Source organism: Mirounga angustirostris, unplaced genomic scaffold (assembly GCF_029215605.1).
Source record: "Mirounga angustirostris isolate CCGP_5_RB_7025 unplaced genomic scaffold, mMirAng1.0.hap1 SCAF_10, whole genome shotgun sequence".
NCBI lineage: Eukaryota > Metazoa > Chordata > Mammalia > Carnivora > Phocidae > Mirounga > Mirounga angustirostris.
The window spans coordinates 127,687,400-127,711,080 of record NW_026991718.1 but is presented as its reverse complement, the minus strand read 5'-3'; the positions used below and the strand labels follow the sequence as shown (position 1 = coordinate 127,711,080).

Here is a 23,681-nt window from a genome sequence, read left to right as displayed (position 1 = left end):
CCACCTTGTGTGGGGCTTTGCAGGACATGTGGCTCATCGAGGGGGCCCTGGAGGTTCACCTGGGAGAGTTCCACATCAGGATGAAAGGTAACAGAGCTGAGAGCGAGTGGGCAGAAGCCAGTTTGGGTGGGGGCTCAGGCCTTCTTGGGAGCCCTGGGACTTCTGCTGAGGGTGGGGGTTTGGTCAGAATCCCAGGGGTCCAGGCAAAACTTTGGGTTTCCACTCATGGGACTTGTGACCTCAGCCGAGTCCTGTCCCCTGAGTTGGACATGACGGCCCAGTCCTGTCACTGTCCATCCTGATGATTTATCCCTCCCTGAAGTGGATACCCACACTTGGGCAGGGGATCCCCCAGTGAGGGCCCGAGGTCCATGGGGCAGGGGCAGAGCAGGCCAGGGAGGAGATGAGCCCGTCTCTGTGTTCCAGGCTTGGTGGGCTACGCACGCCTCTGTCCCGGAGACCAGTATGAGGTATGGCCACCTCCACTGTCAGGCCTCAGGGTTCCCCACCAGGCCTTTGGGGGTTGGGAGCTGCTGGGAACCAGGGTCCCAGCTGGGTTTCTGTCTCCACCCCCGCCTGGCCAGCAGGGAGGGCCCCCAGGCAGGTGGCAAGGGGGAGTGCCTACCTGGGGCAGCTGACCTACCCCTTCTTGGGCCGTGCCCACAGGTGCTCATGCGCCTGGGCCGCCAGCGCTGGAAGCTGAAGGGCCGGATCGAGTCAGACGACAGCCAGACCTGGGAGGAGGAGGAGAAGGTCTTCATCCCCACCCTGCACGAGAACTTCGAGATCAAGGTGGGTGGGGCCTGGGGGATGGGGCCAGGGTGCCCAGCGGCTCAGCTCAGACACCATCCACAACTCCCACCGCCCCCCCAGGTGACAGAGCTGAGGGGCCTGAGTTCACTGGCAGTGGGCACAGTGACGTGCGACATCACTGACTTCTTCACGACCAGGCCACAGGTGATCGTGCTGGACATCACAGAGCTGGGCACCATCAAGCTGCAGCTGGAGGTGCTGTGGAAGTGAGTAGGGGCCAGCCGCCTTCTGGGGCTCTGAGGCCCCTCCCCAAGGCCAGCCCCAAACTCCCACCCACAGGGACTCCCACCCAGAGCAGAGATGTGAGGGGCCTCCCTGGCTCCCCCTGGTGGTCTAACCACACCCTAGCGCCCACCAGTGGACAGCCTGCCCTCATTCGGCCCCAGAAAGGCTGGAGCCCAGACTTCTTTGTAGCCTCTGCCCACCCCACCTTCCCCGCCCCCCTGAGCTCTAATTCCCTTCTTAACTAGAGACCCGTGCTGGCCAGGACCCTTTCCAGGGGCCTCCTGGGCTGGGTTCCATGCAGGAGCCTTGCCTCTGCCCAGGAGGGCTCTCCTTACTGCTCCCAACACCTCATTCCCTGCTGGCCCCCGCCGTCGAGCAGTCACTTAGCCCCCCTGGACCATAGACCCCTTGGGTGGGGGACACTCATGAAAACAACCCCTGCCCGGGGTGGGAGCTCTCCATCAGGCATTGCAAAGGGGAAGGGGGAGTGCCCGTTTGGGGCAGCTGACTCATCACCTTCTTGGGCCGTTCCGTGAATGCTGGTGGTCTCCACAGGCTTTGTGTTTGCTCTTCCTCCATATGAAACCTAGTGTTTCGAGAGAATTCTCTTCCCTTTACTTCCCAAGGCAGGTGCAGCAGGAACTAAGGGCTGAGGCCTGCTTCCTCCGTTCTGGTGCTTGCTCCGACTGGTTGGGGCCAGTCTCTCTGGTTTCTTCTTCCTGGGGTGGGCGTCCGAGCCTGGGGTCACTGGATGCTGCTTTCTCCCCAGTGAGCTGGGTGAATTGGGGCGAGTGAGCACCCCCAGCCTGTGTCTTCATCTGTCTTGTGGGGGCTGAGCACACTTCTTCCGCGGGACGCTCCTCAAGTCTATAGGGTGGTGGGCAGCCCAGCACCAACCAATTGGAGTCCAGGCAGATCCAAGGCCGCAAGCATCCTGCTGGCTGCAGCCGTCCTAGGCAGGCAGGGAAGGCTTCCCAGGAGGTGCCTGCAGCGTCTGGGCCCCACACAGCGAGAGCCAGGCCTTTAAGCGAAGGAGAGCGAGCAGGTTTCTGTGAGGCGGGGAGGTTACCCAGACCTCCTGGCTCCCTGGGCAGGCTCAGGGAGGGCCCAGCTGAGCCCCACACCCCCTGTATTTCACACGTTCACTTTGAATTCCCAGTCTTACCTGTGACCAGGACCGACAGAGGTCCTTTGATAGATTATGGCGTCCCTTTTACAGATGAGGACGAGAGGGATGGTGACGTCGTTGACCCAGAAAATGGCAGAATTGAGTGTCCACTCTGCCTCTGCTGAGCTTCTGAGGGGACCTCTAAAGGGGGTGCCATTCACATGAGTGGTGGCCAATGGCTGCCCCTGGCCATTTGGCTCAGGGCCCTCAGGGTGGTGGGAGTCTGAGACGTTCCCAAGGGGGTTGCAAATGTGCACCTCGAGTCCCCAGGCCGTGCCTGTGACCCCAGGCCAGGCCAGGTCCCCGCCAAGCCTCCATCCCTGTTATAAGTCCCCCGGGTCTGGTCTCTGCTCCGGTGTCCTCCCAGGCGGTGATGGCACCCTGCCTTTCTGCTCTCTCCTCCAGCCCGTTTGATACTGAGACCCTCCTGATGTCACCCAGCCCCACAGGCAAGTTCTCCATGGGCAGCAGGAAGGGCTCCTTGTACAACTGGACACCCCCAAGCACCCCCAGCTTCCGAGAGAGGTATTACCTGGTGAGTGAGCCTCCCCAGGGCAGGGATGCTGCGGTCACGCTAGGATTTCGGATGGGGGCAGCTCCCCGGGGGCCAGCATGCGGGGCTGGGTGGAGCAGCCTGGCGCCTCCGGAGGTAGCAAACTCTGGACTCAGCCTCCCTTGTTTGGGGGACATCCTGGGTGGTTTCCGGTGCTTTTTCTTCCTCGCTGTCAGCCCTCCATTCTGGGGGCCTCTGGACTTGGTTCCAGGTTTGGCTGGTTCTCCTGGAAGCCTGGAGTGGGGTTCTCTGGATGGTTCTACCACCCCCGCCATAACCTTGCCTCTGATTTACTTGTTTTAAAATTAAATTTAATGTATGTTTCTAGTAGGTAATACCTTGACATAGTGCACGGTAAAACATCTCTTTCCTGTGACCTCCAGAGATCTGGGTCCCTCCCTTAGAGCCAACTATTGTTATCAACTTCTTCCATATTCTGGACATGGTGGGCCCGGCATATACTTCAGTTTAAAAAAAAAAAATCACATCTGGTCCAGAGCATGGACTCTGGAACTAGACAGGCGGGGGTCAAATTCTGTTTATGCCTCTCACCTGCTGTGTGACCTTGGGCAAGTCACTCAGCCTCTCTGGCCGTCAATTTCTGTATCAGAGAACTGCGAACAACAGCACCACTCTGGTGGGGGTTTGCAAGGATTAAACGAGTTAATACATGAGAAGTGCTTGGCAGAAGGACTGACGAGAATAGCTGGTGCTGTGGGAACATCAGTTATCAGTGGTCTGCCTAAGGGGGGCGGGGGAGGGCTGCGGCAGAGGGGGCAAGGGCTTGCCCATTCACGTCACTCGTTCAGAACTCTGTGCCAGGCTCTGTTCTAGGCCAGGTGAGGACGGTGCCCTCAGGGAGCACCGCCTGCCCAAGGGGGTAGGGACAGTGAGAACAAAAGCCAGGAAGGGGGAGCGGACTGCTGGGGCAAGGTGGGACTTGCTCCTTAAAATAGGGTGTGCAGGGGAAGGTCCCCAGAAAAGGTGCCATTTGACTGAGGGCCTGAGGGGACAAGGGCACGACCACAAAGACCTAGGGGGAAGAACGTTCCAGGAAGAGAGAACAGTCACTGCAAAGGCCCTTGGCCAGGAAGGCGCGGAGCCTGGAGGCCAACAGCTTGGTGGCCTCAGGGGCTGGAAAGGAGTGAGTTCGAAGGACGATGGGGATCAGGGCAGAGAGGCTGCAGGGTCCTGTCAGCACCTCCAGGCCGCCGGTCACCTTGGGCCTCAGTCATGTTGACAGGGTGGGTGTGCAGCGCGAGTGTTTAGGGAGGGAAGCGCCCCGGGGGCCTTGCCTTGGTCTCCGGTGCGACAGTAAGGATGCTCCTGTATCCCCCTCCCCAGTCTGTCCTGCAGCAGCCAGCGCGGCAGGCTTTGCTGCTGGGGGGGCCAAGGGCCACCTCCATCCTCAGCTACCTATCTGACAATGACCTTCGGGGCCCTGGCCTGCGGAGCCAGAGTCAGGAGCTGCCCGAGATGGACTCCTTCAGCTCCGAGGACCCCCGAGACACGGAGACCAGCACATCGGCATCCACCTCAGACGTGGGGTTCCTGCCCTTGGCCATTGGCCCCAACTCCTCCATTGAAGAGGAGGCCCAGGAGGACCCCCAGCCCCTGGGCCTCCTGCCAGAGATGGACCACCTGGCGGAAGGCTCCTTTGTGGAGCAGCCTGGCTGGAGGAATTTGGGAATAGAGGGCCCCAACCTGCCACAGGGCTCCCCATTCCACAACCATGCAGCCCCGGGTAGCCAGAAAGACCACGGTGAAGGAGAAACCGAGGACAGAGTGGACGGGCCTGAGGTGAGCCTCGAGAGGCCCCTGCAAGAGGTCCTGGATTTACTGAGGTCCGTGGACCCCACCCAGCCGCAGCTGCGGGAGCTGGAGTACCAGGTTCTCGGCTTCAGGAACCGGCTGAAGGTAGGTTTATTCATCAAGGGGCGGCAGCCCTGATTTAGCAGTGCCTAACAAGGGGGAGTAGTCTCTGGGGCCGGCCGGCCTGGGCCAGCATCCTGGGCAAGGTCTTCCCTTGGGGCCTCAGTCTGCGCATCTGTCAAGTGGGGAGAACAAAGGTCCTCAGTGGCCGGGAGGAGGATTATAAAAGGAAGTCGGGGATCACAGTAGATAACCCGCTCCACGTCTGGCCAAGAATCCGGCCCCATCTGGCATCTTCTGACCCGGGCAGGTTGGGGCTGAAGCTGGGTGTTCCATTCCCAAACCTGGGGTGTGTTCGGGGTCAGAGCTGGTGCCACAAAGTCCCCGTGCAACCGCACACCCTCCCCTGAACCTGCTTCTCGGCAGGGCCTGCGCCGAGGGCCGTCCTCGGGTGGCTCTCAGTGGCGCTGGCCTGGGCAGGTTATTCAGTTTTTCCAATTACATAATTTTAAGTGTATGGGCAATAAAACGTGTAACGCGAGCACCTAGGTACACACTGGGACTGAAGTAGTTTAACGGCTCTCTTCAGAAATTATTTGGGGGGGATTTCGAGATTCAGAACAGGCCCAGCCGCAGTGCCGAGGGGCCTAGTGCTCCCGAGCGCAGGGAGGCCGTGACGGGCCTGGGAAGACGCGTGTGTGAGCTCAGCCTCGTTCCGGTGCGAGTTAGGGCTGGGGCGGCTTGAGCTCAGTGTTAGGGAATCGTCGGTGGAAGGTCAACACTGTGTCTTCACCCAGAAGCACACATAAGACAAGGTTCGGTACTGACGGGCTGATGACAATGTTGTGACCACCGGAGGCTCACGGTCTCTGCGTTTCCCCTAGGGGTGATGTTTGGTACACCGCGGATTGTGAGAACCGAGTGTGTGTGTGTGTGTGTGTACAAGAGAGACCCGAATCTCTGCAACTAGCCTTGTTATTCTCGTTAGTCAAGGTCTTCTCTGTGGGCTCCACCTTTGGGAGCCTCGTTCTGGCTCCCAAGGCAGGATCTGGGAGCACTCTGTGGGGGACGAGGCCTGGGCGTGCCGGGGATGGGGACACAGCCAGCCCCGGAGTCCCGCCATGAATCGAGAGGAGACCAGCGTCTCCCGCAGTGGGTTTCTAAGCGCCGAGGAAGGGACCTGCCTTTGAGAGCTGTGGCACCAATACTCTCTCCCCACCCCCCCCAGTCAGGGGGTGCCTCAAACGTCCCCTCCTTCCGCGTTTCCCTGGGAGAAGAGACACTTGAGATCTAGAGGCTCGCCTGGCAGCCTGTGAGCCTCCTGAAGAGGTTCTGACCCACGCCATCTTTTTAAAGTAATTTGGAATTGGTGGCCAATATTTAAAAACTGGCAGCTTCCCACAAAAGTCTAGGTTTCCAGCTTTTTTTTTTTTTTTTAAAGAAAATGGAACGATCTGGCAACCCTGGCCCCACATTCCCGAGTGGCAGGTGTCAGCTGGGGCAGAGCAGCAGCCTGGCCTCTTGGGGGGAGGACGCACGTTCTGCTCCCCACCTGCCCCACTCACTCACTCCTGTCTCGCCCTGTCCCTGTGGGCTCTGTGAGCCAGGTGAGGCTTTTCAGATCTGCGTCCCTTGTGCTCCCGAGCCATACCTTGTCACAGGCTACTTGGGAGGGACCTCGGGCAGGGCCGCGCCCCCGTGCCCGTCCTTGAATTGGGGGATCACACTTGGGCAGCTGAGGCTCGCAGCCCTGCTGATGGACGGTGCTCGTGAGCCCCCGTCCTCAGGGTCTGCCCTAAGGGCTTGCTGCTCCGTCCACAGCCCCGCAGAGCCCGCCAGGAGCACGCCTCTGCCGAGAGCCTGATGGAGTGCATCCTGGAGAGCTTCGCCTTCCTCAACGCTGACCTTGCCCCGCAGGACCTGTCCCTGTTTGGGGGCTGCCAGGGTCCCCAGTAAGTGCACTCCCCTCCCAGCGCTGACCCCGGGGACCAGCCTCAGTTCCACGCTTCCTGTCGGCCTCCTGGCCGATGCCTTCCATCACCCTGGGCCCAATTTGTACCTCTCTTGTTTCTCTGTCGTGCCCTCGCCCCTGCATGCACACTGCCCAGCGCAGAGCAGACCTGTGCTGACCACTGAGTGAATGACCATCCCCCAGCATGGTGCTGAGCTCTGAGCAATGGGCTCTTTTGTGTTTATCTTAAAAAATGACGATAAGGTACAAGGTAGAACCTCTGTACTCTGCCTCACGAACGGGCAGCAGTGAGCAGTGACCCATGCTCCCTGTTCTTCTGCACAATTCGCCCTGACCTCTGACACCAACTTTCTTCTCAGCTCAGCAGCCCCCACTTGCCCTGCTCACGCCTTGCTCCTGTACCAAATCTCAGCAGCACCAAAGAGGATACACAGTAAACTTTTTCTCCTCCTCTCGCGATCCCATGGGGAGGGGGTGGCACTCCCACCTGCCATCCAGTGTCACAGTGTCCTCAGGCCTCGGGCTCAGCTCCTACCATGAAGCCAACATGGTGCCAGGCCGGCTGGCTGGCAGGGTTGCACTTACCCCTCACTGCCCCGAGCTTGGTATTCCTGTCCCCACTTCACAGATGAGTACACTGAGGCCAGGGGGGCAGGCCGGTCCAGAGACACAGAACTAAGGATTAGTTTGAGCTTCTGACTTTAGGTCGCCCACCCGGGAAGGTGTCCCCAGCTGCCCCGTCTCCAGGGCCCATGCCAGGCCAGCACCTGTTTTGAGTTGTTGCCGGCTTTTGCTGCTTTTCCTTTTCTCTTAGTTTTCTCCTTGGTCTAACTCTATCTCCCTGGGACCTGGAGTGGGCCTCCCTGACCAGAGCTCTGCAAGGAGGGAGGGTTTCTTCTACCGTTGGAGGGAGCCAGGCTGCTAACTGGAATGGTCACCCGGTTCTTCTCAATCCAACTCAGGAAGGACAGGACCCCGTCCCCACAGAAAGCGTCATCTGGGGAGCTCACGGCCGGCACCCTGGAGCTGGACAGGCTGCTCACGGTCCACCTCCACGTCTGCAAAGCTCTGCTGCAGGTGGCTAAGGGGTGGGGGTGGGGAGGGCTTGCTGGGAAACTGGGTTGGGGGTCCTCTTTGCGAAGAACTGATCTTGATGGTGGGGGGGGGGAGAGTACGGCGCAAGGAAGAGAGACCCCCCCCCCCCAACCCTGAGGTCCAGTGAGACAGAGGAGGTTCCTCTGTGGAAGGTTCAGGCCTGGGTGAATAGCCACGTGGCTCTTACACATCCCAAGTGCTGAACCAAAAGCAGTGGCCGCGGCTCCTTCGGCTGCAGACGCCAGAACTCCAATCCAAGCTGGCTCAACCAGAAGGAACTTTCTGGCTCACAGAATTGAAAGGCCCAGGGGTAGGCTTCGGGCCCAGCTGGATCCAGGGTTTCAAATATCATCGTAACCGGGTCTCTCTCGGCTCTGCTTTCCTGCGTTGGCTGGCTTCACCTTCAGGCAGGCTAGCCCTTTCGGGTGGCAGAGGTCGCCCGGGGCAGTCACGGCCTGCATCCCACCATCTCTGCCACCTTGGTGAATCAGGAATCCCCGGATGACAGTCAGAGAGCTACTGTCGGGATAGAAAGGATGGGCAGGGGGGAGGTGGGAGCTGCAGTCTTGATCGCTGACCTCAAGGGCCATGTTCTGTGCTAACCTGGAGCATCGTGGGCTGCTTTCCAGAAACTGGCCTCTCCTAATCTGTCGAGGATGGTCCAGGAGTGCCTTCTGCAAGAAGCTGCGCAGCAAAAGCAGGTTCTGGAGATGCTTTCCGTGCTTGATTTTGAGAAGGTCAGCAAGGCAACATCCATTGAAGAAAGTAAGTAACTGCCCACCACCCACGGGCTGCTCCTGTGAATGGCTTGAAACGATGGGCTTCGAAGCCCAGGGGAGCCTCGTCTTCCCTCCTGATGTGCAAAGTTACCTGGAGCCCAGGGGGGACATTTTGGGGTGGCGACTGGGCTGTGCTCTGACACTCAGTCTTACGTGCCACCTTGGGAGTCGGCGGCACATACCCTTCTGTCAGCTGTGTGACTCTGGGCAAATGATTCACCTCTCTGGGCCTCAGCTTCCCCATCCGTATAAAGGGGAGGCCACGGGAGAGTGTTCAGTGAGGTAATCCCCAGGCCACATTCGAGGCGCAGAGGGTGCACTCAAACATGAACAGTACCTGTGACCCCAGCCCTGCCTCTGCCCCCCACGGAACCTCCCTGTGTCCATGAGGAGAGGCCAGAGGCAGTAGCTGTCCCCGCGCTGTGGGGGCTGCGGGGAGAGGCCCGGGGAAGGCAGTCACAGCTGAAGTTGCTGGTCCTCGTGGGTCACAACTGGGAGGTGGGAAGGGAAGCTGCATGACGTCCGGTCACCCCTCGCCTCCCTGACCTCTCAGGCCTTAGAGTGGGAGGAAATCCTTGGGCCGCCTCCTTGCCGGCCCTTCCCCACCACCAGTGGGGTCCTGACCCGGGCTTTCAGTCGTTCCGCAGGCCACTCGGAGGAAGGGGTGCCTGAAGCTGTGGAGAGGGTGCACGGAGCCCGGCAGGGTCCTGTCCTGTCCCGCCACGACACTGCTGAACCAGCTCAAGAGAACGTTCCTGCACAGAGTCCGAGGGAAGTACCCGGGACAGCTGGAAATAGGTACCCCCGCCCCCCACAAGCTACGCTGTGCTGAGTCCCCCCCGGGGCCTGGTCCTAGCCCTGCCTGCACCCCCGTGTCTTCATGGCACCAAAGGGACGGCGTCTCTCAACCTGCCCCCGAGCCGCCTCCTCTCACGGGGGACGGGAAGGAGTCTGCGGACCCCCGAGCTGCCGCCGTTGGCCGGTTGGCACATTTCTGCAGATGGACTGCGCAGCTTCCACCAGAACCTTAAAGGGGTTCAGAAAGAACATTTATGGGAAGGTAGGCAGGAGAACGGTGTCTTCCAATGTTGGCTGGACTCTTCCTCAGAACGCAGAGCATCTCCCCTGCAGGGGCTCTGGAACTTGGGCCGCCCTAACCGGCGCCTGGCTGCTACTCGGCCTGCATGTTCCCAGGCGCCCGCGAGGCCTGGCCCAGCCCAGGGCAGGGGAGGCACCCCAAGAACGCCTGACTCGGGGCCTGCAGACCCCAGCTACCGCACGCTCCTCCTGTCAGGCAGAGGGGGCCCAGGGAGGGGCACCGACCCCGCCGCGCCTGGCCAAGAAGCTCCGAGGGGCCTGGTCTCTCTGCTCACGGCCTTCTCCCGTGTTTCGGCAGCGTGCAGGAGGCTCCTGGAGCAGGTGGTCAGCTGTGGCGGGCTACTGCCCGGAGCCGGGCCTCCCGAGGAACAGACGGTCACCTGGTTCCAGTTCCACAGCTACCTTCAGAGGCAGAGCGTCTCTGACCTGGACAAGCATTTTGCCCAGCTCACCAAGGAAGGTAGGGGCTGGGAGGGTGCTGGCCTCCCAGCAAGGTGGTGGGAAGGGAGGGCCATCCGTCCGCGGAGCCCTCTGTCCTGGCTGTCTGCAAGCCCGTTTCTCAGAGCCACTGCGTCTTTCCCCTCCGCCGGTTCTCCGGAGAACCCATATTTAAGGAGATGGCACGGTCAGCCCACGTAGGGGAGTAGCTCCGAGGGAAGGTTTTACAGAGCGCAGAGCAGAGGTCAGAGCTGGATACGAGAGGGACGCGCGGCCAGCCAGTGTCCTTGAAGTAGGGGCGGAGGTGTTATTAATCTTCAGGGTGTATCTGATCCCTTGCTAGAAAGCCTTCCTAGAGGTTCCAGGAGGCCCCTGGGAAACCAATCCGGACTGAGCCTTGGTGGTCACATGGGCCTCCGCTGGGCTCCTGGCAGCAGCCAAACGGACCTGCAGCCATACCGCCGACGGCAGCCAGAGGGACGCTGGCCCACTTGTGTCTTCCAGTGACACTTGTCGAGGAGCTGCAGTGTGCGGGGCAGGGCAAGACGGTCCGGAAGCTGCAGGGGAAGCGGCTGGGCCAGCTCCAGCCCCTGCCCCAGACACTAAGGGCCTGGGCACTGCTCCAACTGGACGGGACTCCACGAGTGTGCAGGGCAGCTAGTGTTCGCCTGGCCGGCGCAGCCAAGAACAAGAACTTTCGGGAAAAGGTATGGCGTGAGCACGGGAGGCGGCAGTCCCCTGGCTACGTGTGAGCTGCGGGGAGGTAGGCTTTCTCTCTCAGAAAAATACTCCAAAGGAGTGAGTGATGCTGTGAAGGGGGCGCATTCGCTGCAAGTTGTCTCGGTTTTTCAAAGATTTTGATTTTTTAAGTAATCTCTACACCCGATCTAACTTACAACCCCGAGATCAAGGGTCACATGCTTTACCGACGGAGCTGGCCAGGTGCCCCGAGACGTTCTGCTTTAGGGATGTGCCCGTGGGTGAGCACAACCCTTCTCCCGCTGTGGCCCTGGGCGACACCAGCCCTGCAGAGGGATCCGGGCTGGACTGGGCTGGGGCTGCCAGGCCACCACCCGAGGATCCCACAGAACCTCACGCCACCGCCTGACCACCTCGTTCTCTTGGTGCTTCCGACACAACATATCCTACCCATTTGGTCTGAGATGTCGCTGGCGTGTAGAATGAAGGGGGCAAGACCGAGGCCTTCTGAAGGTCTCTTGGGCCACCCCACGGCCAGGTTGCATTCTCACATGCTTCCTAATGAACCTGTGCCATTTTGGGAAGCCAGTGGCAGCTCTCTTCTGGCTGAGGTGGCCGAGGGGACGGGGCCATCGCTGTGACTGGGAAAGGGGGCCGAAGGGAAGAGATGCTTTGTCCTCGGGACTCAGGCAGCAGCTCTGCTTTCGGCCTACGAGGCCGCCTCCCTCTCTACGCCCAGTTCTTTGGTTGGCCCCAGCCGGACATCTGATTTCTCTGATGTCACATTTTATCTCGATTTGGGAACTATTATTAGACAGAAAGAGCGTTTTTCATTTTGATTACCATCAGCCCAGGGACCAGTGTTTTTAGAGATACACCAAATGTTGCAGTGGACACCCCGAGACTGGGTGCACCTGGCGCAAAGAGGAATAGGTCAGGGCCCGATTCTTGTTTAGAGCAAGATAAGCAGGGCTCGACTTACGGCCAGCATCGGGAGGACTGGCCAGCCCCCCACTCACAGCAACCTCCTTCCCCAGGCTTTGCTTTTCTACACCAACGCTCTGACCGAGAACGATGCCAAACTCCAGCAGGCCGCATGTGTGGCACTAAAACACCTCAGGGTGAGTCTAACCTGTCCTCGCCAGGGGCAGGGAGAAGCCCAAAGTTAGTTCATGTCAAAGTTATTCCACTGGGACCCCCCCCCAAAAAAATTACCGCCAGCAGAAAAAACAAAACAAAACAAAAACAAAAAAACAAAACCCAAAAAACAAAAAAACCTAAAGAACAAAAAACAGCCCCTGAAAAGCATGTGTCCGCTCCACCCGCAGAGGCCCCTCGACAGCAGTCAAGGAGCGTTGGCTCTGACTCTGCTTGAACAAGCAGGTGGCCCCAGGGACTCACTTCTGAGGCCTTGCACTCTATGTTGTAATATCCTCAATCAAACAATTTTTAAAAGCGCCATCAGCTCACTGTAGGGAAAAAAAAGGTGTAAAATACAGAAATGTAGAAGTTATCCATCATCCCAATAACTTAGCAGAAAGTACTGTTGGCATTTTGCTGTATTTCTTTTGTTTGTGGGTGTGGGGGAGCATTTAAAATTGTTGATCGTGCTAAATACAATTTAAAAGCAGTGAGTGAAATAGAACTCAGTGGAAGGCTGGCAGCACTTTCGAAGTCTCGATGAAGAAGCCGTCTTAAGTTAACGGACTCCCCCACTCTCGTGTGGTAGAAAACTGAGGTTCATCATCCATTTTTGTTATCATAAATAGTGTCATTATGAGCATCTTTGTGCACCAAGCCTTTAAAAATATATATATATGGAGTTCTGAATGATCTCCTTAGGCTGAACTCTCCGAAGCATGACTCCAGGCCAGAGAATATGAAACGTGTGGAGCCTCTAGATACAGCTCAGCCACTTAGACTCACAAAAGCAGATGGGAGAGGATGTCCATCTTGCCTCCACCTCACCTGCATCTGGAACTCTCATTTTAGAAAAACCATTGCCAATCTGCTGGATGAAAACTAGATTAAACTCACTCACCCCATTCATTCTGGAAAGAACCACAGAGAAATTCTAAGAGGACCACCTGGTTATAATCAACCAACCAGTAAGGGGGTAGGGCTGGGTGCCCTGTGGAGGAGGCTGAAGGAGCTCTGGTCCTTGGCCCTGGAGGAGAGGACCAGGGTCAGCTGTGCCCAAACCTGGGCTCTGACTGATGCTCTCAGTCTGACCAGGAGGGGACCGTCAGGAGAGCAGGGAGGAGGTAGGAACGTCCCAAGGGAAGCAGGTCTTCCCATTTTCAAGACAGGCCTTCTAGAAGGTATCCATAAAGCTCTGCCAATGGCCTGGCTCACAGGCAGGTGTCACGATGGAAAAGGTCAGGCACTTCCAATGGCACTCCTGATGAACTTGACGCCACAAAAGAAACCTGTAAGCCTTCAGAAAAGGAAGGGGCTGAGGCCCCGAAGTCCATGCCAGGGCTGGTGTCTTGCAGAGCTTATAAAAGTAGATTCCACCTGCTACTTAAAATGTTCCCTAACGGATCCTCCCCCCCCCCCCCCCAACAGGGCATCGAAAGCATCGATCAGATCGCCAGCCTGTGCCAGTCTGACCTGGAGGCTGTGAGGACAACAGCCCGGGAGGCCACACTGTCGTTCGGTAAAGTATAGCATCGAACGCCGGGCACGGTGCAGTGGGGTGCCCCGAGGACCTCCAGGAGGTGGTGCCAGAAAGGCCACGGCCAGCACACGGGCTGGGCGCTGTTAGTGACCCGTTTAACCACATTTGGCCAAGACAGGTCTCCTTCATGGTTGAGGTGGCAAGAAGTGCTATTTTCCCTCTTAAGCTTCAGTTTATGATCCTGGGGAACGAACACCAGATGCAAGGCAGGGATACAGTTCAGCAGATTCTGTCTTGAATGTAGCAGCGAGGCACTGGGTCTACGTGAGGGGCCGGCAGGAGCTCCCCCAATGCTCCCCGCCTCTGCCCCTTACAGCAGCACCCCAGACCCAGGCGTCAGTCAGCACTAGGCCATCTTGGCTCCCCAGAGCAGGCACACCGAGGCGGGGGACAATCCAGTGACAGCACCTTCGTATTTCAGGTGAGAAAGGACGCTTAGCTTTTGAGAAGATGGACAAACTCCACTTGGAACAAAGAGAAGAGGCCTTTTGCCAGGAAGCGGATGTTGAAATCACGGTATTTTAAGCCTCAGCCGATGAGTTCCAATGTGGCACCTTTGTCTTCGCTCTGCCCCGCCCTGACGCAGGGGCTGAGTTTGGGGTGGGGGAACGCTCTGTGCCCCCACTAAGTGTGAGCTGGCCCGAGCTGCTCCATCTCCAGACCAGTTACAAAGGCCAGGGGCACAGATGAGGCCTTTCGTACCAGAGCAGAAGGGGCTGCAGGGCTGTAGAACTTCAATCACACGGTCAGCTTTTGCTTCTGAGGACCGGACCTTCCCCAGCCAGCTGCACTACCCAGGGGCCACAGCCAGGCAGGACGAGGCCTGCAGCGAAAAGCTCCAAGAGGAACGCGCGGCACTTGGGGTCTCCCTGCGGGTTCTGGTTCCATAAGGACTGGGAGTGAACTGGCAAGCGGGCTGACTGCTCTTGCCGAGGATGCCGTGGTCATGTCGGCAGCAGCAAGCTGTCCCCTTGACAAGCTGGGGACGATGGGAAGGCACGCAGCCAGGGTTTCACGATTCACGCTCTTAACCCGAGCTGCAGCCCAAATGCCACCACGGAGCCTGCTGACCACGGACCTTATTCCCCCCGCCGAGAAACCCTGCGTGTCAGGTCAGGAAGAGCGTTCACTCTGACCTCACTCACCAACGTGGAATGAAGCTTCTGAAGCAAGTCAACATACGGCCTACTAAATAAACTGCTTCGGAAGTCATAAGCTGGTTTGAAAAAAGATTTCACTGAAGAACATGTTCAAAGAAAGAAAATTCATTTCCTATTTAAATCTATTAAAAAACCTCCAACACGCCTCAAACTGTTTTTGTGTGGAGCTGTACAGAGACAGCCTGGGGTATGAATGCAACACCTGACAAAGGCACTGGGGACTCTGTGACTGAAACCTTCTCGTGTAAATTTCCTGTATATATTCTGTGCTTTTCGGTTGAACTTAAGTATTTATTTGCCTTGTCCCTAAGTTCGATTTTCTGAAATTTCGATTAAAACGATTTTTATGGGTGTTTCCCTTTACCTGAAAAAAGTAGAGAGCAGTGGTTGTATCCCCAAACCCCCCGGGGAGGGAAAGAGCAGCCCCTCCGGCCCGAAGGCGGGCTCCCCGATACGCGGCTCTAACGGAGGGCGGCCCCGCCGCCTCAGTGCCCTTGGCACTCCCTGTGCTGGCAGAAGGCCCCCCGAGTGCCCTCTCCTACAGATACCAAGCAGCACGGACCCTCCTTGTCTAGCCCTTGGCCTCATCTGATTTCGGCACCGAAGTTCCGAGTTCAGCAATTTTTTTCCCCCCACACCGGCATTCCACCTCTTCGTGAAAGCTTAGATGCCATTTTTATATCTGAAACCAAGACTGAAGAAGTGACAGTGGGTGTGACACCACCATCCCGTGGCCACATGACCATAGCGCGTGTTTACTCCCCAGTTCCGTGGATCCTGCCAGGAGGCCCAGCGGCCAGTCATACAACCCTGGAGGATATAAGGGAATTTTTTGTCCTATTTTTGCAACATTTTATAAATCTGAAATTATTTCAGAGCAAAAAGTCAACCGATCACTTTAGAGAAGATTAACGGCGTACAAGGAAGGAAGACTAGGTGACTTTTTTTTATCCCGTCATTTCTCTGTCCAGCGTGGCTCGACAGAGGTCCTGAGAAGTGGTGACCGTGGGCCTCATGGACAGCCGGCTAGGGACACATTCTGAGCAGTCCTCCAAGCAACTTGAGGAGGTTTGCTAAGGCCGCCCAGGGCCCTGGACATTCAGAAGGTGGGTTCTGTCGTCGTCTAAGAAGCTGGGTTGAGGCCGGAAGTGTCAGTAAACTCACCGGGAAGGGAACGGCCCCCCAGCTCAAAGGCAAGCACAACCCCGGGAGGCCGCAGTAACTCTTGGCCACCTGACCGACAGCACCTGCTTCTCGGTGGCGGCAAGAAACAGGAGGTTCCCGCCCTTTAGGCCCATTAAACAAAGGCATGGGAGGCACCCCAAATCCATGTTCTTTAGAAAAAAAATTTTATTGTTGCAACTAAAATGCAAACCCATCATTTATATGGCAAGTTGGAAATCTGTACAGTTCGACAGTTCTGTGAGGTCACAGAAGACCCTGAGATGCGCCCCCCACCCCCCATCATGCATCCATGTATACACACACCTGAAAAGGTATTCTACCAAAACACCTCACTTTTTTTGTGTGTTTTTATTTTTGTAAAAATGGTTTATTCCATGGCCATTGTAAAAAATAATGACCTGATGAGTAAATATTGGCTTAAGGCATATAGCAGAGCAGCTCGCTACTTCTCTAACGTACGTGTAACAAGATGGACGGCCATCTGTTTTCCAAGGATAAGAGGTTAAACCAGTATATCCATTTTGAAATGCTACTATATATACACACCCAAACTACTACATACATATACAGGACTTCAAAAAACAAACAAACAAGCCCAACTCAAAAATGCTTACAGCCTCTGGCACCTCAGCCTCATCCACACCTCACCAAGGCTCTGCGGAGCGATGCCTCAAACGTTCCCACCACAGAACTTCTCTGCACGGGCTTCTAACACGTGAAAGGCAAAATGTGAAAATGCTGGCAGAAGAGCAGCTCGTGAGCTACAGCTGCCTTGTTTTTGTTTTTTCTTGTTAAAAAAGCCACTTAACGTGGAGGTCTCAAGTTCCCTTGCAGGAAGAGTCGTGAGCACCATCAGTCCCCAGGATTCAAGGGCGGGCGCAGACGTGGCTCTCAGCAAGGCCCCCGGAACAGGACGACGGCAGGCGGACTCCGAGGGACTGTCACCCAGATTGCTTCAGGACGTGTGGTTTCCAACAGTTGCCTTGGTTCCAAATCACCGTCTGCTTGAAGGAGCGTGAACTTCTGAACGTGGAGGCTGATCCCCAAGGTGTTGGGTGGGGGTGGGGGGGGGAACCCTGCTTGCCTAAATGTCCAGAGCGTGAGGTGTGACTGCGGCTTCCCATACCCTTGGAATGTCTGAGTTACAGTGCGACCCGGATGGACAAGGCCAGGCCGGGTCTCACCAGGAAGTCACCAGAGTGTCATGCCAGGAATTCGGCAAATATCTCTTACTGGAAAACATCACTCCATTGCTGAATGGCGATGATTTTAGCAAGTCTTAGGAACCACAGCCATGGAATGATCAGATCATGCAAAGGTAGACTGGACTTGTACATGGGGCACATTAATAAGCAGAGAGCGAAGTATTTCTAGCACGTGGTATTTGATGGGGACACAAGACGACCGTACATGCATTCTAATACACACAGGGAAAGCAGTGATTGAGAACAAGGTTCTAGCAGATAACCGGGAGGGGGTAACTGGGACAAAGTAATCTCACGTCATGTATCTTAAATATCCAAATGTTCAGTATATATCATCCCATGCTCTATAAACATATGCCAAACCTCTGCTCACCTTACCCACAATGTCACGAAATAACGACTGCTTACAACCGTCCTCCTTCCTAGTACTGGTCTGACGCAGCAGGCTCATGGCAAAGTCTTACGTTCCCAGCACTACCTGAGGGTTTATTATTGTACTTTTTGATAAAGCCCTTGATGCAAGGCTGACATCAAAAATTTTAATACATTATTGGTTTAAGAAAATGCTAGTGCACTATGGATGCCTTTGGGGAAAACGACAAGAACAAAGAAATAAATACGGAGCGGAGAGGCTCACCGCACAGTCTCCGCGGAGGCCCAGGGGGCGGACACCGTCTGCTGCCCACCGGGATGTGCTGGGCCGCACCAAGAGGGAGCGTGCGGCAGGGCGAGCCTCGCGACTTACGCAGGCCACCAGCACCGGACTCTCCTTTGCTCTCCTCAAAAAATGGGCTGTGGATTTGGTATGCGAAGAAAGGGAGGGGCAGCAAAGTCCAAAGGAGTAACAACCAACAGCCCAGGGCGGGTGGTTTCAGTGCAGAACAAACGTCCGTCCAGGTCACGGCTGGCTACGCTGTCCTCGCCCCCCCCCCCCCCCCCCCCCCCGCGACAGGCCTGCTAGGCGGGCGGTGGGGTGGGTCAGACTATGTGCCGCTGCCGAACAGGAACCGGAATGAAACCAAGCATTTTCAGATGAGCCCAGCCCCCCCACCGCAGAGCCGCAGACTCACGCACTAGCCCGCCCCCCCCACTCCGGCCCCCAGCCCCTCCAGCCTCCAGCGAAGGGGGTTTCCTTTCTCTTTTACAAGAGCCCCCCTCCCCAAAAATCACCCTGAAGGAAAATCTCGTTTACATGTTGTTAAACCATCCGATATACTCAAAGATGGTCGCTTGGAAAGAGAGAAAATATTTAAAAATTTTCAAGAAGTCCCGTGAGGTGATTTCCATGACCAGAGTTTTGAGGCTAATCCCCCCTCTTCCCCTCACTTTAACAGCAACATACTTCTCACGTGTGGATTTCTACTGAAACAGCATTTATATTCCGAAGAAAGTGGAAATTGTTCCTTCTGGACCTCAATGGCAGGGTGAGAAGCTGGTGGCCACCCTGCCGTGACCTCGGACCCCGAGGCAGGGGCCTTGAGGAACCCCATTTGTGGAGGTGGGGGGATGAGGGAGGGGCCTGACCCAGAGAGCCGGAAGGAGAAACGAGCAATGGGAAACCGGTGGGGACACCCTGAGCAAAAGCAGAAGCCGGGCTTTGTTTTCTAGAGCTGGCCTTTTGTTGTTTCTCTTCTAAAAACGGGAAAGCTCGCAGGCACTGTCCAAGCTCAGTATGCGCACAGCAGAGGAAGCGACTGAGCAAGACCGCGCCCTAAACCCTTAAACCCTCTTCTCCAAAGGAGTTTACATTCGTAAAAGCATGGGAATCTTTCCCTGGGAAATCAAATATAAACTGTGTATCTGGTGACACCACCTAAGGGTACAAGAAAGTTTCGTAAGTGCCTAGTCTTTTTTTTCCAGAAATAAAAGCTGCTTTTTATAAAGGTTAAAAACAACAATGTGTTGTAATTCTATTATTTTTTTTCAAAAACAAATAACAATAACAAAAAAAAAAAAGAGAGAGAGAGATAGAGAGAGAGACACATATTTGGCATTTTCTCTACTTACTCCTGAATAGGTTAAGGCCCTGAGATTAGACTCTCGTATAGTCTTGGGACCACAGGGCTCCTTAAAACCCCAGTGCATCAATCCTCAATTCTCTCTTATTAGCCCTTCACAGTTCCAGACTTTAAAAACCTTTGCTCTGTTTCTTCTGAGACTGGCTCAGATCCTTCCACAGCACTGAATGCTAACGCCGGGCTGTCGGCCAGTGCTTTCTGTACACGCGGTCTTGCCAGCACGTCCGTCAGTGAAAACATACCCTGTAGCAGAGGTACGCGCCGGCTGTGAGGACCGTGGCCATGCACATGTTGACCAGGAAGGGCTTCCAGGGAATCAGCGCCTGGTCCTGCTCCTCCTTGGGTGGCGAAGGCTCCCCCTGGGCAGGACCTGCCCCCACAGCCCGCCTTCTGACTTCAGTGTCTGGACTCGTGCTGAGGAGGAGAGGGACAGAGATGGGTTACTCATTCTGGGGAAAAGGACGGCGAGGATGCTACTACTATGGTTGGAGTTCCAGGAAAAAATGAGCCACATGTAAACAGACCTTGGCAGTACAGACACTGACATGAAGTCCACTTGTCAGACCGCCCCCCCCCCCCCCGCCCCAAGACCCAGGAGGCCCCCACAGCCAGGGTATGGTTCTGGAGACTCTCGTGGACTCCCTGGTGACCGAGGGTTGGTAAGACTCTGCTGAGAAATACAGGCACTGGGGTAAAGATAGGTGCTAATTTGCCCTGGGGTTTGCTTGAAGAATGTTCCCCTTCAGATCAGGGAAGGCAATGGTGTGGCCCACATGTCACCACTCCCTCCCCGGGCCCCCTACACAGGAGCCTTTGTTGCTGCTGACGGGAGGACATCACGCATTCCCTCTGTCCCTCAGCCCGCCCTGTCCCAGGCTCGAGGCCCCAGCATCAATCCGATCCCGCCAGCAGGACCGTTTCTCAGGCCTCCTGCGTACAGTAGACTGGCTGCCCTCCTGGTGGCAGGCCAGAGCGCCCCCGCGGGGACCATGTGCACTGTGTTCTCATTCCAGGCCTGTCTCAGGAGAGGCCGAGGCCCTTCCTCTCCCCGCCACCTCCCCCAGGCCTTTCCCTCTCCCCCCTGCCCTTGCCTCCCTCAGAGGCCCTGACCACAGGATGTCCTGCTTCTCCTATGCATCTCCACAGCCTTCCTAGCCCAGCAGCACCTCGTGTGGTGGGCAGGACCACCCTGAGGCACCCCCCCCCACCCCCTGGGAGACAGAAGGAAGCGGCACAAAGCACCTGCTTTTTGGCAGCCCGCCGTGAGGCCCAGGCTACAGGGCTGAGGCCCGCATGCATGTGGGCCCCCACTGGTGTCCAGAGATACAACTCCACTGTTTCCTGGAACTCTCTGGCTTTTAGCTTCCCCGATCCACACTCCCCTCCTCACCACCTTCGCACATACACTGAAAAGCACCCCTCTCTCCACCGCAGTCTTAGCGAATACAGAATAGAACACATGACAGACTGGACACCAGTCACGTACCAGCTCTCACCTCTTTCACCCTCAACTCTTGGCAGGCCCTCAGATGGAGCACGCTGGCTCGCCCTGCGAACATCACCAGAGGCCCTGGGAAGCTAGGTGCGTCTCCCTGGGGGACTGTCACTGAGCTACTGCTGAGCACGTCACCTGGCATGTGCTCTGGGAGGCCCCACTGGACGAGTCTCTCTCAAGCCCTAGAGCCAGATGTGATGTTGCTGGGATAGGGACCCAGTTGCATGAAGGACCCTGGTGACCTAAGTGCATGGGTCAGGACTGGGGCCCGGCACTCAGCATTCGGCAAGGTGCCCAGGTAAGCTCCTGATGATCAGTGTAGCCAGAGGACCACTCAGGCACACACCACGTATAACCTGCTTTCTTATTACAATTCCACTGTCTAGCCACATTAATGCATTCCCGATCCTGTCCAGCTCCAAAATATCCCAAGGTAGGAAGAAAGCATGATTTACCTAATCCCTAGATATATAACCGGCTCATCTCTAATTTTTCACCATTCCAAATGACGCCTCAATGAATACCTCTACCTACAGATCTCTTTGGACACCCGTTTGCAAACTGTTGCAAACCAAATTTCTAGATGTGTACAAATGCTGGGTCAAAGCATGCGCTCATCCAGAAGGCAGGAACCAAGGGCACTGTCTCCTTAGGCTTAAGCTCAGGCTCACTCCCATTCATTCTTCATGCTTTCACACCTCATGCAGGCAGCCTTCCTTGAGCACCCCAGGAAGGCAGAGTATCTCTTCTCGAAGGCTGACCACCGCAGTGTGCACTTCCATCTCCTTATTGTCCACAGGCTCCCATCCATAATCCACTGTCCCTGTCCCAACAAGATGGTCTAGAATGCAGACCAGAGGCCATGTTCTAGTGAACTCAGTATTTCACATGCGCCAATATGTGCTCAATAATCTTTGCCATGCATTAAGTTAATCAAGACTACACGAAAAGGTTAAATTCCCAGAAGTACCATTCTAGGGGCTGAAAGTACACGGTCTAACCTGGATAGCACATTTCAGGACTGGGCTGGAAGCCAGGGGCAGGGCATAGTCATCTCTCCGCAGGACTCGGTTACATGAATCCCTGATTCCAATGGGCACCACAAGGTGGTGCTAGAACCCCACTGAAGTAGGTCCCTTGGGGCGGGTGGGGGGCAAGCTCTGGCCGCCTCAGATGCCCCTGGCTGTAGGAGGAGTGGTGATGGCAAGGGAGTCCCATTCCCCAAAGACACAGAGGCAATGCTTGCCAAGAGGAAGCCGTGTCCTCAGGGTTTCAATATTAACGTGTTTCTGGATCAGAAGGTCAGTCCCCCTCACCACCAAGCCAGGCCCCCCTGGCCTTACCTTTCCATGCTGCAAGGGACATTTAAGGGGGTTCTGGTTTCTTCCTTGATGGAGCAGGCTTCTGTATCCTCCCCGGTTTCATCCTTTACCCACTGGTGGTTGGGGAAGAATTCCTTGCACTTCCCATTATGTGGCTCCAGGATTCGTTTGGGGGGCCGAGGAGGAGGGGGGACGTGTTCGGGTGGGGGCTCCAGGTCCTCATGGGAGAGCTCCTTCCATTGCTCCTAGGGAAAGCAGCAAGAGAAAGTCCCATTAGTACTCACAGTGGGCTGATCTGTGAGGAAATCTGCTCCCCCTTAAAGTGAGTAGAGGTGAGGGGCTCTCTCTGCTTCCTGAGGCTACAGACGTGTATACTTGGAGGATGAAATCTTTTGAAAATCAAGTCTATTCTCCCTATCAATGTTCTCTACATCAGCACATCCAAGGCAGAAACTGGATCACAACTTTCTAGCTATTTAGTCATGAAGGATAGCTATTTCTTCTGACACATGACAGAGTATTTGAACTTTTACAACTGACCGCCTCCTTCTTCAGAGACAAAAATTCAAAATCAACACACTTGGATGCAAGCAGAAGCAAGGCTTACCTGCACTGAAGAGTCTCCCATGATGAATTTGGCACCTTCGATCACAGCTAGGTAAGAGAAACGGAGCTGGTCTGCTGTCTGGATCAGTCCCATCCGAAACTTCCTCATTTCTAACAGAACTTTCTTGATGTCGACAGAAGAAGGGTCTTTCCTCTTGTCCATCTGAAAGCCAGAGAGGAGACACCATTCAGCCAGCCCCAACTCCCAAGTACAATGTGACTTTTAATGTTCTGGAAGAGCCCTCCAGTTTCTACTAGGGAAAAATCACAGTGGGGAGGCAGAATTCTAGCAAATGTGTGAAAATGCAGCAAAATCGGGACCACTAGAGCACAGGGGAAAGAGCAAGAGAACGGAACTCTCTGGGTCTTCCTGATTCCACATTCCACTTAAGGACATCCCTCTGAACAAAGCAACTTAGCTTAGAGCTACTTCCACAGGAGGAAAAGTGTTAAAAATTGAAGATCCTGGCTAATTTACTGCAGAGACAATGACCGAGAAGCTGGGGGCGGGCCATGGGTGGGGGGCGGGGCTCAAATGGGCTCCCTTCTCCTCCCGGGGCCTCCTTACCAGCAAGAGGCAGGTGTCAGCCAGACAGAAGGTCCCCGACCTGCCAATGCCCGCACTGCAGTGCACCACGACAGGGCCGTGCTCCGTGCTCAGTGACCCTGACTCACGAACTTTAAAAAGAAAGTTTAGGAATGAAGCTGGCGATTCAGGGACTCCAAAGTCAGGCCACGTGGTATAGTGGAAATGTAAGATCTCTCGAGTTTCTTGAGACTGAAAGAAAGAAAGAAAAAAAAACCCAACAACTCATGATGATTCTAAGAGAATCATCTGTACAGAAATCACTGCTTCCAAGTAAGCACCAAGTGTACTCGCCGCCCCCCCACCCCGCAACTAACTCGAAGAACAGCTTCCCTTCTCAGACCTCTTTCCGTCTGCTCACCCAGCCAAGAAATACCAAGCACTGGGGTGCCCGACACTGGACCCGGAGGCTGCTCCCACCTCGACTTCCCTTCCTTTAGCATGGAAACGTTCTCGCCCGCATCTCTCCTCCGGTGCCCCATCCCCTCTGCTGTCTTCATGGTTACAAGTGATTTCTCCCCATCCCACAAGTCACAATGATGCTGCGTGGCCGCCCACGGCAATCCTGTCCTAAAGCACCGTAAGGTTTCTCATGGAAGAGTAAAACACGTAACTGCATGTGTGTGGCACCAGCCCTGGGTAACTCAGGGCTTTACAAGACTATCTGGAAGTCTCAGAGGATTGTCATTTCAGAGAAAAAACCAACTCAGTC

General features: G+C 55.9%; 2 protein-coding genes across 7 annotated transcripts in view; one reads left to right on the top strand and one right to left on the bottom strand.

Moving 5' to 3' along the window:
* The window catches only part of RIPOR3 (RIPOR family member 3), a 77,228-nt gene extending 58,328 nt beyond the window's left edge, over nucleotides 1-18,900 (top strand). The window contains exons 8-22 of the mRNA XM_045885958.2: nucleotides 24-87; nucleotides 427-470; nucleotides 667-792; nucleotides 874-1,019; nucleotides 2,612-2,741; nucleotides 4,104-4,676; nucleotides 6,453-6,583; nucleotides 7,566-7,680; nucleotides 8,328-8,463; nucleotides 9,114-9,275; nucleotides 9,874-10,035; nucleotides 10,518-10,720; nucleotides 11,750-11,833; nucleotides 13,281-13,371; nucleotides 13,814-18,900. Coding sequence (XP_045741914.2) covers nucleotides 24-87; nucleotides 427-470; nucleotides 667-792; nucleotides 874-1,019; nucleotides 2,612-2,741; nucleotides 4,104-4,676; nucleotides 6,453-6,583; nucleotides 7,566-7,680; nucleotides 8,328-8,463; nucleotides 9,114-9,275; nucleotides 9,874-10,035; nucleotides 10,518-10,720; nucleotides 11,750-11,833; nucleotides 13,281-13,371; nucleotides 13,814-13,917 — 2,271 coding nt within the window. The 3' untranslated portion in view covers nucleotides 13,918-18,900. The remainder of the gene's footprint in view (nucleotides 1-23; nucleotides 88-426; nucleotides 471-666; nucleotides 793-873; nucleotides 1,020-2,611; nucleotides 2,742-4,103; nucleotides 4,677-6,452; nucleotides 6,584-7,565; nucleotides 7,681-8,327; nucleotides 8,464-9,113; nucleotides 9,276-9,873; nucleotides 10,036-10,517; nucleotides 10,721-11,749; nucleotides 11,834-13,280; nucleotides 13,372-13,813) is intronic.
* PTPN1 (protein tyrosine phosphatase non-receptor type 1) overlaps nucleotides 15,895-23,681 on the bottom strand; it is a 66,280-nt gene continuing 58,493 nt past the window's right edge. For 5 of the 6 annotated variants that reach the window (XM_045885959.3, XM_045885960.3, XM_064573341.1 and 2 more), the window contains 5 exons: nucleotides 22,952-23,161; nucleotides 22,385-22,546; nucleotides 21,799-22,022; nucleotides 19,203-19,374; nucleotides 15,895-18,755 (listed from right to left, as the gene is read on the bottom strand). In XM_045885959.3, the coding sequence (XP_045741915.1) occupies nucleotides 18,654-18,755; nucleotides 19,203-19,374; nucleotides 21,799-22,022; nucleotides 22,385-22,546; nucleotides 22,952-23,161 (870 nt within the window). In that variant the 3' untranslated portion in view covers nucleotides 15,895-18,653. The remainder of the gene's footprint in view (nucleotides 18,756-19,202; nucleotides 19,375-21,798; nucleotides 22,023-22,384; nucleotides 22,547-22,951; nucleotides 23,162-23,681) is intronic. The other variant, XM_064573339.1, reaches the window with a different exon arrangement.